General features: G+C 43.3%; 1 protein-coding gene across 7 annotated transcripts; it reads right to left on the bottom strand.

The window, feature by feature from the left end:
* On the bottom strand, positions 1–4,396 carry HJV (hemojuvelin BMP co-receptor). 7 transcript variants are annotated; one of them, XR_005719342.1, is made up of 4 exons: positions 4,214–4,390; positions 2,737–2,919; positions 2,287–2,323; positions 1–1,278 (listed from the first exon to the last, which is right to left on the bottom strand). XR_005719342.1 is itself a non-coding variant. In XM_040230828.1 (4 exons), the coding sequence occupies exons 2-4, from the start codon at positions 2,831–2,833 to the stop codon at positions 655–657; spliced, it is 1,284 nt and encodes a 427-aa protein (XP_040086762.1). In that variant the 5' UTR covers positions 2,834–2,937; positions 4,214–4,396; the 3' UTR covers positions 1–654. The 7 variants fall into 7 exon arrangements, 6 of the variants coding, with proteins under 6 accessions (XP_040086762.1, XP_040086761.1, XP_040086763.1 ...); XM_040230828.1 differs by having other exon boundaries at positions 1,761–2,323; positions 2,737–2,937; positions 4,214–4,396; XM_040230827.1 differs by having other exon boundaries at positions 1,761–2,323; positions 4,214–4,394.
* Positions 4,397–13,453: the final 9,057 nt, after the last annotated feature.

The raw sequence follows: 13,453 nt of genomic DNA, 5'->3' as shown, positions 1-13,453 counted from the left end.
TGAAGACTCCATAGCTTTAATATCAGATTAGTTAGGGTTGGGGATGATAGCTTCTTTCCTATCTATGTCATTCTCCAAAGACAGAGATTCTCTTCACCAAAAATCCAAACAACTCCCACTTCATATATGAACCAAGAAAGCAGAACACATCTTACCCACATTATACTTATCAAATAGATTCTTTTCCTCATCATTTCCTCCTCTTTCTACCTTCCAAGAGAAAATATCATTCGATTTTGAGTTTCTAATGGGTAATGATCATGTCTTCCTCTTTCAGTTCTTCTCTATTTAAAGTCTCAACCCTTAAGTTTTCTACTGATTTTTCTACTGATCCTCAGGACCCCATAACCTCTAAGCTTGTAAGGGTGATCTCAGGAGGAGATGGACTAGAACAATTTGTTTCTTGTTAACAAGACTTGGAAAATTAGTGAAGAGCCCCTACTGAAGTCTGGAATGCAGAAACCTTGCCCAAAATCCTTATTCTGTGATCATTTCAACCCTAGACTGCAACCTTCTCTCACTCTGGAAAAAAGTTATTGTTTCATATGTTTCTTACCCTCATCGTTTCCCTTCAGTGATTCTTACGTTCTCCCTTGCCAATCTCTATTTGCAAATCACTTCTAGACCCATCATGGTTACTGAATTCTGGCCTGGTTACTGAATGCAAAGCCACAGAACAAAGAGCCCAGAAAGAAGTGGAGCTAGGAGGGTTGCTGAGGAAAGAGGAACCCCAGCATCTGAGGGGAAGAGGTGTAGTTTTTCCAAGTCTGGCAGGAAGGCTCGGGCGTCCTCCAGAGCTGCCTGAGCTGCCACAGTAAAGTTAGGGTCACCAGAGATTAAAACATCAAAGACACAGGAATGAAAGTACGCGTCTTCAACCGGCAGCCCTTCCTTGCACAGCTGTCTGGCAGTATCCATGGTTATAGTTCCCCGACGACTACGCACTGAGCGTGAGAGTCGCTGACTTGGAGGGCACCCCCCAACACAGAGCTGCAGGTCCTGCTCAGCTGAGAAGGCCCTGGCCACATCCTCTGCTACTCTGATGGAGAAGGAGAGCTGCCCAGCTGTCTGCCGAATGATTATAGTTGTGCCAATGTAGGCAGCTCGGATCTCCACATGGCTCCCAGGGTTAGCCGTTCGAATGGACAAACTTGAGCCCCCAGGTCGATCACCTCCATTGATAGAACCATCTTCAAAGGCCACGGGAAGGTTGTCCACCTCAGCCTGGTAGACCTTCTGATCAATGCACTCCTGCATATTCTTAAATATAATGGTGAGCTGTAAGGGCAAGAGGGAAAACAGTTTATTTGGGGCTCAGTGCAACCCTCCCCCCTTCCATCAACTAGGCCTCATTATTGTACATAGTCAGATCTGATCCCAGCAGAGATGCAAGGCTTATCACGGTCCTCACTCCTTGATCCTGTCTTTATGTTCCAATACTATTTCATCCCTGCTCCATCCCTTTCCTTCCTGTTTGGGCTCAACCTCAGCTGCTCCCATAGGAGAAGGAAGTTTCCTTTCTGTAGCTTCTCAACCCAGGGTTTCTCAACTTTCCTCTCCCCAGCTCTTTTCTGCATTGGAGTGAAATTCCCACGGAGGGAAAGTGATTTACAGGAGCAAGTGTTCGGTAGGAGGGAGTGATTCAAGATGTGAGAGTGGTTCAGGAGGAAAGGGAATAGAGCCGCACTGCTGAAAACTAGTGGGGTTGGCATGGGAGTGGAACCCTGGGGTGACCATGGAGGAGCAGTTGAGTCCCTGACCTTCCGGGTGGTGGTGGCATTGGCCCCCAATGCCACAGGGGAGCTGGTGGCCTGGACAAAGAGGAAGTCATTATCCAGCAAGGGCCAAGCTCCTTGGACACGGCACGTGTGAAAGTGGTGATGGAAGGTGCGCACGTGAGGGTCCCCGAAGGAGGCGCAGTGCAAGAAGCCTGGGGGTTGTCGGTGCAGCCGGGAAAACCGGCCTTCATAGTCACAGGGGTCCGGGGCTGGGGAGCCAGAGGCGCGGATCGGGCCTGCGCCTGGAAAGACGGGGCCTCGGGGTGGGGGAGGGGCCGTGGGGCCCTGGCGGGAGCAGTTGTGCTGAATCATCAGGTCTTCGATGCCGTGCACAGCAGAATGGAAGGCGAGGTCCCCGCGGCAGGTGCGGGCTGTGCGCCGAGTGCAGAGCGCGTAGGAGCGGAGGGCTCGGCAGAGGCCGCTGGAGCCCACCCCTCCACCCCGGCCTCCTCCTCGAAGGGCTCCTGGTGAACCCCCACCTCTAAGGCTCAGAGTGGAAGATACATACTCAGCATTGCAGCGGAGGATCTTGCATTGAGAATAAGCTGAGGGCGGAAGGGAGAGAGGAATGTGAGCTGGTCCCCCGATCCCCGCTCAACCTCAACCATAATTCTCCCAGGTCTCATTGGGGGGATAGTAGCGGATCCTAAAACCCAACTGAGAGCCTCCCCCAATTCCCAGTCCCCAGCCGCCAGCCCCCAGCTTCCTAGTCTTGTCCTCATTCAGTCTTGCTAAAGATGGGTAAGCCCTGCTAGATCTCTTCTGCCTGTGGATCAAGGGCTTCCCCAGTGCCCTTCCCCAAGTTGAATGGTGAATAAAATATACCTATTTGAGAGTGGGGCGAGTGACTGGGACCCCTCAGCACCCATCGCATCTCATTCACCCAAGCTCACATGCCCACCCCTACATAGCAGCCTACCCCCTAGGTCCCCCGAAGCCTTACCTAACCCTTCCTTACCATGTCCACAGAGGAGCAGCAGGAGAGTGAGAATGCTTAGAGTTGGGGGACTGCCATGGGGGGACCAGGGACTAGGGGACTGGCCTGGGTCCCCCATACCTATCCAGGTCCCCCCAGGTTCCGGTTCTTTCCAGCTGATGACCCTCCTACCTAGTGAATTTTGACCAGACGTCCTGTAAGGGACTGAAAAAAGAAATGTGGCTGGGCATGGGGAAGAGAAGAGTTGAAGATTGTTCAGAATGATGTGAAGAGAATCTGGGAAGATCAAGAAAAGAATGAGCTAATTGGAGTTTAGGGGAAATGGGGCTCCCTGAACTAAACACGAGGCTGTTAAGCCTCTGTGCCCTGCTTTTGTGACCACTTTCAGGCCCCTTATGCAATACCCCTAGGTGGGGGTGGAAGAAAGGTTGAGTGGACTCGGAGGGCAGAGTCCACTGTATTGCCCCATTCTGAGCTACCAAACAGCAGAAATGTCAAAAAGAGGAATCATGTGGATAGATCAGATCTCAGTCATACCAGTGGGCTCCCCAACAGAATTAGGATCTGAAAATACATCAGAGACTACCTCTTATTCACTCTTCCCCATCAAGAGGGGACACCCTCCAGAGGTCATTCATTGATTTTCCTCCTTTGTGTCAGAATTTTCAGTAAGGAGGAAGGAGTAAGGGTGGGATACACATCCCATCTCTGGAATCAGTATTCAAATGAAAAGGGAACCAGTCTCTTTCATCTACTGTAGAGAGCTAAAATTATCCCTCTGTCTCATGGAACAATGGATCCAAACCAAGCATGCAAATCAATATTTGTTATGAGTCAACATTTCTTCTTCATGAGTCAACTTCTCTTCAAATCTGACTGAAGAACCACCCTTTCCATTGATCTTACCTTTCCATCGATTTTAACTTTGCAAGTTTGGAAGTCAGTCTTTTGATGAGGACAAGGCTTGGGGAGGGGCTAACTCCCTCTTGCCAAACTACTCTCTCTGGAGTTAGGCATATGATTGAGGGAGAGTCATGCAGGAAAGAGAACAAGATGATGGGACTAGAGTTGTAGGGAGAAATCATGTACAACAAGGAGTAAGCCTCACCCTCAGAAGCCCAATGTGAAGGGCACTGATAAATAGGAACAAGATAGAGGGTATCAGTGACTAATCATCTGAAGCTAAATTTGGCCTTGGTGAGAAAACCACAGAATAGGAGGTGTAGGAAACTTCTACTAAAGAAGGAGACTTCATCAGAAGTCTTAAGGTAATAGGAGGAGCCAGCTAAGACTCCCAGAGGAGAGATGGAGGTTTAAACTTCTAGTGGCCAGAGGCCAGAAAGCTTAAGACAGAAGAAGAAATGGAGACTGGGGCACCCTTGGTATGGAAGAGATCCTAGATTTGCACCAGAGACATCCAAGTTTATGTCATAATTTTATGAGATTCTAACTTCAATTTAGAAGATTTTTAAAGGAATTGCAATTAATTTTGACTTACTGTTTCCAGAGGTCAAACATTAGTCTGATATCCAATTCTCCAGCCATGACTGTCTACTGTATCAGTCAGCTCCAGCCAGGGGATCCCCCGTCTGTTTCTCCATGTCTCCCCTAGGTCCCCAGACAGGCTGCAGTCTCACTGAGGTCAGGGAACCAGAGAAGGTCTGGTGTGGGGGGAAGGGGGACTAGATGGCTGGCAGGAGTACTGGACAGCTGAGCGGGGGAGGGAGGTGGCTACTGAGTTGACTGTTTTAAAAATAGCTAAGTCCAAAATTCCAGGAGTGTTGATGGGGGTAGGGTGTTGGAGTGTTGGCGAGAGGGTGGGGAGGGTGGAGAGGGTAGGAGGATTAGAAAGAATATGGAGTATAGGGTGCCAAGTGGCAGAGAAGGGATAGAAATATGACCAGCAAATCAGTTATCCAGTTTGAGCTTACATGACTCTAGTCCCTGCCTACTCCAAGCAGCCCTCCAGCACTGTCAATAATTTAAAAGCCCTCTGGCCTTTAAAAATTAGACTAATTTTTTAGTCTAGTTAGACTGGCCTTTAGAAAGTTAGACAATTGTATACCTTTAGCTCAGCACCCTCATCCTTGCCATACTGAATATTGCATTTAGTTTCTACAGAACATATCTAGGAGGTAGCTGACTTTAAATAAGGTCCATAGCAGAGGTAGTTCACAGCCCCTCCCCCATCTTTGTAGAGTATTTCAGAAGGACTTAAAAAGCCAGCTGTCTAGAGAAGAAATCTGAGCTCTGAGTGGTTTAGGATGAGTGTTTGTTTCAGTCTACCAGCTCAGATCCTCGCAGCTGTTTATTCCCCAACGGCCTCCATTCTCATTACCTTATTTATATTAGCAGCTCCTCTTTGCAGGTATACACACAAACACACAGGCTTCTGAGTTGCTGAGGGAGGAGGCTAGCAAAGTCAATGAGGGAAAGAAGGAATGGGGATACAATTTTTTGAAGAGGAGAGGAACTTGGAGACATAAAGTGAGAGAAAAAGAGATTCAGAAAGACACTTTTGTGGAGTAACATAATCTTATGGCCTTTTAAGAGATTGCAACCAAGGAATTTAGCCCCGTTGTATTTTTGCAGCTATAGGCATCAGGGATCATCATTTCTTAGTACTTGCCAAGTGAAATTAACACAAGGACTGATTTCAAATAGTGTCACTAAGGCACATGCACTAATTTGCTCTACATTTAATTCAGAATTCAGAAGTCCACAGAGTACTCTTCCCTTTTTTATACATATAGATCTGAAAATTTTTTTCTCTCTACCACATAAAGCCATATCACAAGGGTTTTTATTACAGAAATGTAAAATGACTCCACCCAAACTATCCAAGTGATTTAAAAACAATAATTTGACTGTGACATCCCAAGTGGTATATACTTTTAAGGACAAAAAGAAGTGCAAAGATATTTTAAGTAGTCATATTATTGGTGGTAAAATTGATATTGTTATTCTGAAAGTATTCTAGGTGATGTTGTTGTTCAGTCGCTAAGTTGTGTCTGACTCTTCGTGACTGCACGGACTGCAGAATGCCAGGCTTCCCTGTCCTTCGGTATCTCCTGGAGTTTGCTCAAATTCGTGTCCATTGAGTCGGTGTTGCTATCTAACTATCTCATCCTCTGCTGCTCACTTCTCCTTTAAGCCTTCAATCTTTTCCCAGCATCAGGGTCTTTTCCAACGAGTCAGCTCTTCACATCAGGTGGCCAAAGTATTGGAGCTTCAGTTTCAGTATCAGACCTTCCAATGAATATTCAGAGTTGATTTCCTTTAGGATGGGCTGGTTTGATTTCCTTGCAGTCCAGGGGACTTTTAAGAGCCTTCTCCAGCACCACAATTCGAAAGTATCAATTCTTCACTGCTCAGCCTTCTTTATGGTCCAGTTCTCACATCTGTACATGACTACTGGAAATACCATAGCTTTGACTATAGAGACTTTTGTTGGCAAAGTGATGTCTTTGCTTTTTAATACGCTGTCTAGGTTTGTCATATCTTTCCTTCCAGGGAGCAAGCGTCTTTTAATTTCACGGCTGCGGTTACCGTCCACAGTGATTTTTAGAGCCCAAGAAAATGATATCTGTCACTGCTTCCACTTTTCCCCCTTCTATTCCACTATTTTCCACTATTTCCACTTTTTCCCCTTCTTTTTCCCCACTTTTTCACTTCCCATGAAGTGATGGGACTGGATGCCATGATCTTAGTTTTTTGGATGCTGAGTTTTAAGCCAGCTTTTTCACTCTCCTCTTTCACCCTCATGAAGAGGCTCTAGTTCCTCTTTGCTTTCTGCCAGTGGTGGTATCTCCATATGTGAGGTTGTTGATATTTCTACTGGCAATCTTGATTCCAGCTTGTGATTCATCCAACTCAGCATCTCGCATGATGTACTCTGCATAGAAGTTAAATATGCAGGATGACAGTACACAGCTTTGTTGTATTCTTTCCCCAATTTTGAACCAGCCAGTTGTTTCATGTAAGGTTCCAACTGTTGCTTCTTGAGCTGCATACAGATTTTTCAGAACACAGGTAAGGTAGTCAGGTATTTCCTTCCCTTTAAGAATTTCCCACAGTTTGTTGTGATCCACATAAAGACTTTCATGTAGTCAATGAAGCAGAAGATTTTCTGGAATTCCTTTGCTTTCTCTATTATCCACTGAATGCTGACAATCTGATCTCTGGTTCCTCTGCCTTTTCTAAACTCAGCTTGTATATCTGAAAGTTCTCAATTCAAGTACTTCTGAAGCCTAGCTTGAAGGATTTTGAGCATAACCTTACTAGCATGCTAAATGAGTTTAATTGTCTGGTTGTTTGAACATTCTTTGGCACTGCCCTTCTTTGGGATTGGAATGAAAACTGACCTTGCCCGGTTCTGTGGCCACTGCTGAGTTTCTAAATTTGGAGACATATTGAGTGCAGCACTTTAATAGCATCATCTTTTCAGATTTAAAATAACTCAGCTGGAATTCCATCACCTCCACTGGCTATAACAAGAGAAATTAGAAAATATCTGTAATAGAATAAAAATGAAAATAGAATTTGTTGCACTTCCTTAGGCCCACTTGACTTCACACTCCAGGATGTCTGGCTCTAGGTGAGTGATCACACCATCATGGTTATGTGGGTCATTAAGACCTTTTTTGTATAGTTTTTCTGTGTATTCTTGCCAGTCTTAATCTCTTCTGCCTCTGTTAGGTCCCTACTGTTTCTGTCTTTTATCATGTCCATCCTTGCATGAAATGTTCTTTTGATATCTCCAGTTTTCTTGAAGAGATCTTACCCATTTTATTGTTTTCCTCTACTCTGCATTGTTCATTTAAGAAGGTCTTCTTATCTCTCCTTCCTATCTCTGCAACTCTGCATTCAGTTGGGTATATCTTTTCCTTTCTCCCTTGCTTTTCCCTTCTCTTCTTTCCTCAGCTATTTGTAAAACCTCTTCAGACAATCACTTAGCCTTCTTGTATTTCTTTTTCTTTGGGATGGCTTTGGTCACAGCCTCCTGTACAGTGTCCTGAGCCTCTGTCCATAGTTCTTCAGGCAGTCTGTCTTCCAGATCTAATCCCTTGAATCTATTTGTCACCTCTACCATATAATCATAAGGGATTGGCCTTATGGCCTAGTAAGTTTTCCCTAGCTTCTTCAACTTAAGTCTGAATTTTGCAGTAAGGAGCTAATGGTCTGAGCCACAGTCAGTTCCAAATCTTGTTTTTGCTGACTGTATAGAGCTTCTCCATCTCTGGCTGCAAAGAATACAATCAATTGGATTTCAATTGAGTACAATTCAATTGGATTTCAATTGGATTTCAGTATTGACCATCTGGCGATGTCCATGTGTAGAGTCATCTCTTGTGTTGTTGGAAGGGGTATTTGGTATGACCACTGTGTTCTCTTGACAAAACCCTGTTAACCTTTGCCCTGCTTCATTTTGTACTCCAAGACCAAACTTGCCTATTATTCCAGGTATCTCTTGACTTCTTATTTTTGCATTCCAATTCCCTATGATGAAGAGGACCTCTTTTTTTGGTGTTAGTTCTAGAAGGTCTTGTAGGTCTTCATAGAACTGGTAAACTTCAGCTTCTTTGGCATCAGTGGTTGGGGCATAGACTTGGATTACTGTGATGTTGAATTGTTTGCCTTGGAAACGAACTGACATCATTTTGTTGTTTTTGAGATTGCACTCAAGTACTGCATTTCAGACTCTGTTGTTGACTATGAAAGCTACTCCATTTCTTCTAAGGGATATTTGCCCACAGTAGTAGATATAATGGTATCTGAATTAAATTCACCCATTCCTATACATTTTAGTTCACTGATTCCTAAGATGTTAATGTCCACTCTTGTCATCTCCTGGCTGACCATGTCCAATTTATGATGGTTCATGGACCTAACATTCCAGGTTCCTGTGTTATATTCTTTGCAGCATCAAGCTTTACTTTGACCACCAGACACATGCACAACAGAGCATTGTTTCTGCTTTGGCCCAGTCTCTTCATTCTTTCGGGAGGTATTAGTAATTGCCCTCTGCTCTTTCCCAGTAGCGTATTGGACACCTTCATATCTTTTTGCCTTTTCATATTGTTCATGGTTCTCACAGCAAGAATACCGGAGTGGTTTGAGATTCCCTCCTCCAGTGGACCACATTTTGTCAGTGTCCACTATGATCCGTCTGTCTTGAGTGGCCCTGCACAGCATGGCCCATAGCTTCATTGAATTATGCAAGCCCCTTTGCTTCAACCAGGATGTGATCCTTAAGGACTGTGGGTATACTATTGGATAAAACAAATGAGTAATAATGTTAGTGTCTTTGTGAACCAGGATTTTTTTTTTTAAAGAGTTATTTATTTTTGGTTTTGGTGGGTCTTCAATGCTGTGCATAGACTTTAGTTGTGACTGGGGGCGGTGGGGCTGGGTGCTCTTCCTTGCAGGGTGCAGGCTTCTTATTGCAGTGGCTTCTCTTGTTGCAGAACACAGGCTTTAGGCACATGGGCTTCAGTAGTCGCAGCTCCTGGGGCTCAGGGATTGTGGCTTACGGGCTCTAGAGCACTGGCTCAGTCATTGTGGCACTTGGAGCTTAGTTCTTCTGTGGCATGTGGGAACTTCCCAGACCATGGATCAAACCTGTTTCCCCTGCATTGGCAGGCAGATTCTCAACCACCAGACCACCAGGGAAGTCCTATAACCCAGGGTTTTTGATGTAGAATAGAGGGATGTAGGGTCTTCCCCAGGGGCTCAGGAGTAAAGAATCCACCTGCAATGAACGAGATGTGGGCTTGATCCCTGGGTCGAGAAGATCCCCTGGAGAAGGAAATGGCAACCCACTCCAGTGGGTTTGGGATGTTGCCGTTTTACTCATTTACCACTATTATATAAAGACGTATTCTTTGTGCCACCTCACATTTAATGTTTTTATCAATTCCTGCGAAGGTGAAGAATGCAGTGTTTGCATTTCCCTGTATTAAGATGAGAGCTCCAAAAATAAAATGTTGCTGAAATCAAAGACTGCAAGTGAGCAAAAGATAGGTTTTCTTTCGTTGAACTGCTTAGGATGGTGGCCATATGAGATTACTTGGGATTAAGAATTTATAAATCAATAGTTCTTACTTTTTTTGGATCACAAACTCCTCTTGAAAATCTAATGAGAGATATGAGCCCCGTCCTCAGAGAATGCTCAAGTATGTCTGTGCTTTTCCTGCTCCAAGAGTATTTTATATTCTCTTTGAAGCAATTCTATTATGGCCATTGTGTGAGTATGCTAAATCCCTTCAGTTGCATCCAACTCTTGGCGACCCTATAGACTGTAGCCAGCCAAGCTCCACTGTCCACGAGATTCTCCAGGCAAAAGTACTGGAGTGGGGTTGCCATTTCCTCCTCCACGGAATCTTCCTGACCCAAGGATCAATCTGGCATCTTCTCCATTGCATGCAGATTCTTTACCACTGAGCCAGTGGGAAAGGCCCATGGTGGGGGTGGTTTGGGGGGCGGTATGCATCTAGTAGTTCCAAAAAACTTACCCCAGTTGCTGAAGAATATCCACTATAGTATATGCCCTCACAGATTGTGTTTTGTTTATTTGTGTTTATATTAATTTCTACCTTGAGGTCTTATAGGGGAGAGAATTAACTAATTGGATAGAAAATCCTGTCATGTTGCCATAAAGTGTTTTTATATTTCATGTTTCTTTTGTTGTGTATGCAGCATCTGGATCACTAGCACACTTATTTATTTATTTTATGGTCCAGAGGCTCCTGATCTCCATGGAGACTGTGGATCTTCTAACATCTGAAAAAGGATTATCCTCTCAATCATGAAGGTGGATTTGAGAATCTGAGACGGGTAGAGCAGAGGCAGTGAAAGTAATGAAAAAGGGAGATTAGGGCTCAAAGCATACTGAGGTGTGTCATAAGGGCCTTGAGTATAAAACTGCCTTCAAGGTTTCTTAATGGGGCCTTATTAACATTATGGGGACAATTTTGTGTGTGTGTGTGTGTGGAACTGTCTTGCCCAGTGCAGTACATTTAGCATTCTTGTCTCCCCTTCCCTGTCAAGTAAAATTTTAGTAAATGTAAAATTTTAAATGTCAATGTAAAATTGTCAATGTAAAATTTTAAATGCCCCTACGTGTTTCCAAAAGCCCCCCAGAAGGTGGTACCACTCTGGTTGAGGAATACTGCCAGATATTCTCAATCCTAGGTGGTCTCATACTACCATGACCTAAACTGGTTTAGCAGAAGTCTTTTCTCTATAGGGACTATCCTTGCTTTAGCAAGATACAGGACAGTTCTATCAAAGGATCCCCTATGTAGCCACACTCACTTCCCTCCTATCTTCATCTCCACCTTAATATCTAGCAACAACTAATCTGATCTCCATTTCTATAAAAATGCTATATAAACAGGTTAGAGTTTATAACCTTTGGGGATTAGCATTTATCACACAGCAGAATTCTCTGGAGATTCATCCAAGTTGTGTGTCTATCAATAGTTTGTTCCTTTTTATTGCTGAGTACTGTTACCATGCTATAGACGTACAAGGTTTCTTTAACCATTCACTTGTTAAAGGACATCAGTGCTGTTTCCAGTTTTTGGCTTTTCATTAATAGATTTGTACATAGGTTTTTTTGTGTGAACATTAGTTTTTATTTCTCTGGGATAAATGCCCAGGAATGTAAACACTGGATCATGTAAAAATTGCATAGTTAGGATTTTTCTTTAAATAAACTGTGGCTTTTTTTTGTTGTTAAATAAAGTTTTCCCCGGTGGTTGTACTGTTCTACATTCCCACAAGCAATGTATGACTGATCCAGTTTCTCTGCATTGTTCTCACCAGCATTTGAGATTGTCATTTTAAATTTTAGCCATTCTGATAGGTATGTTGTGATATCTAGTTGTGGTTTTAATTTCTATTTCCCTAATGGCTTATGATGCTGAACATCCTTTCATGTGTTTATTTGCTATCTGTATATCCTCTTTGGGGAAATGTTCCATCATGTCTTTTGATCATTTTCTCATTGTATTTTTTGTGTGTGTGTACTGTTGAGTTAGAGAGTTCTTATATATTCTACATAATAATCCTTTCTTGGGTATATGGTTTACACATATTTTTTCCCAGTTAGCTTGTCTTTTTCATTCTCATAATGGTATCTTTTGCAGAGTAAACATATTTATTTTTGATGACATCTTCTTATTCAGCTTTTCCTTTTACAGATTATGTTTTTGGTGTCAAATTTTTGTCTAGCCTTAGATCATGAAGAATTTCTCCTCTTTTTTTTTTCTAAAACTTTTATGGTTCACATTTAAACTGTTGATCTACTTTGGTGTTAGTTTTTGTATAAGGTATGAGACTTAGGTTGAAAGTTTTGTTTGTTTGCTCTTTATTTGTTTGCCTATGGATATCTAATTTCTTCCACAATATATATTGAAAAAGCTATTCTTTCTCCATTGAATTGCCTTTTCACCTTTGTTAAAAAAAAATAAACTGGCATATTTGTTTTGGTCTGCTGCTGAGTTTGCTGTTCTGTTTCATTGATCTGATATTTATTTTTCTGCCAATACCATCTTTACTGCTGTAGCTTTTTAACAAACCTTGAAAATGGATGAGCTGATTCTTCCCACTTAATTCTTTTTCAAAACATGTTTTAGCTATTCTAGTTCCTTTGCCTTTCCATACAAGTTTTATAATAATTTTGTCTACGGCTACAAAAAAGTCTTGCTAGGATTTTCCCTGTTACTAAGTTTTAAATTGTGGCAAAATACATAAAACACAAAGTTCACAATTTTAACCATTTTAAAGTGTACATTTCTGTGGCATTTAGTACCTTTGAAATGTTAGGCAACCATCACCATTATCTAGTTCCAGAATGTTTTCATCACCCTAAAAGGAAGCCCTGTTCCCACTGTGAAGTCATTCCCCAGCTTCTGGCAATGACTGATTGCTTTCTGTCTCTATGGACTGGTCCATTCTGGACATTTCATATAAATGAAATCATATGTGACCTTCTGTGTCTGGCTTATTCCATTTAGCATGTTTTAGAGGTTCGTCAAAGTAGTAGCATGTCAGTACTTCATTCTTTCTTTTTTTTAAATGTCTAATATTCATTCATTTGACTGTGTCAGGTCCTAGCTGTGGCACACAGGGTCCTCGCTACATCACGCAGGTCCTTCATTGCAGTGCACTGGACTCTCTAGTTGTGGCACCAGGGCTTAGCAGCTGCGCAGCATGTGAGATCCCAGCTCCCCAACCAGCAATCAAACCCACCCACATCCTCTGCAGTATACCATTGTACGTATATACTGCAGTTTGTTTATCCATTTATTCATCAATGGACACTGGGGCTATTTCTACCTTTTGGCTATTGCTAGTATCATGCTGCTGGAGAAGGCAATAGCACCCCACTCCAGTACTCTTGCCTGGAAAATCCCATGGATGGAGGAGCCTGGTAGGCTGCAGTCCATGGGGTCACTAAGAGTCGGACATGACTGAGCGACTTCACTTTCACTTTTCACTTTCATGCATTGGAGAAGGAAATGGCAACCCACTCCAGTGTCCTTGCCTGGAGAATCCCAGGACAGGGGAGCCTGGTGGGCAACCGTCTATGGGGTTGCAAAGAGTCGAACACGACTGAAGCGACTTAGCAGCAGCAGCAGCAGCAGTATCATGCTGCTATGAGTGTGCACGTACAAGTATTTGTTTGAGTACCTGCTCTCAGTTCTTTGGGATCTATACCAAGGAGAGAAAT

This window comes from Oryx dammah, unplaced genomic scaffold (assembly GCF_014754425.2).
Source record: "Oryx dammah isolate SB20612 unplaced genomic scaffold, SCBI_Odam_1.1 HiC_scaffold_28, whole genome shotgun sequence".
NCBI classification, from domain to species: Eukaryota; Metazoa; Chordata; class Mammalia; order Artiodactyla; family Bovidae; genus Oryx; species Oryx dammah.
This window is presented reverse-complemented; position numbering and strand designations above follow the sequence as displayed.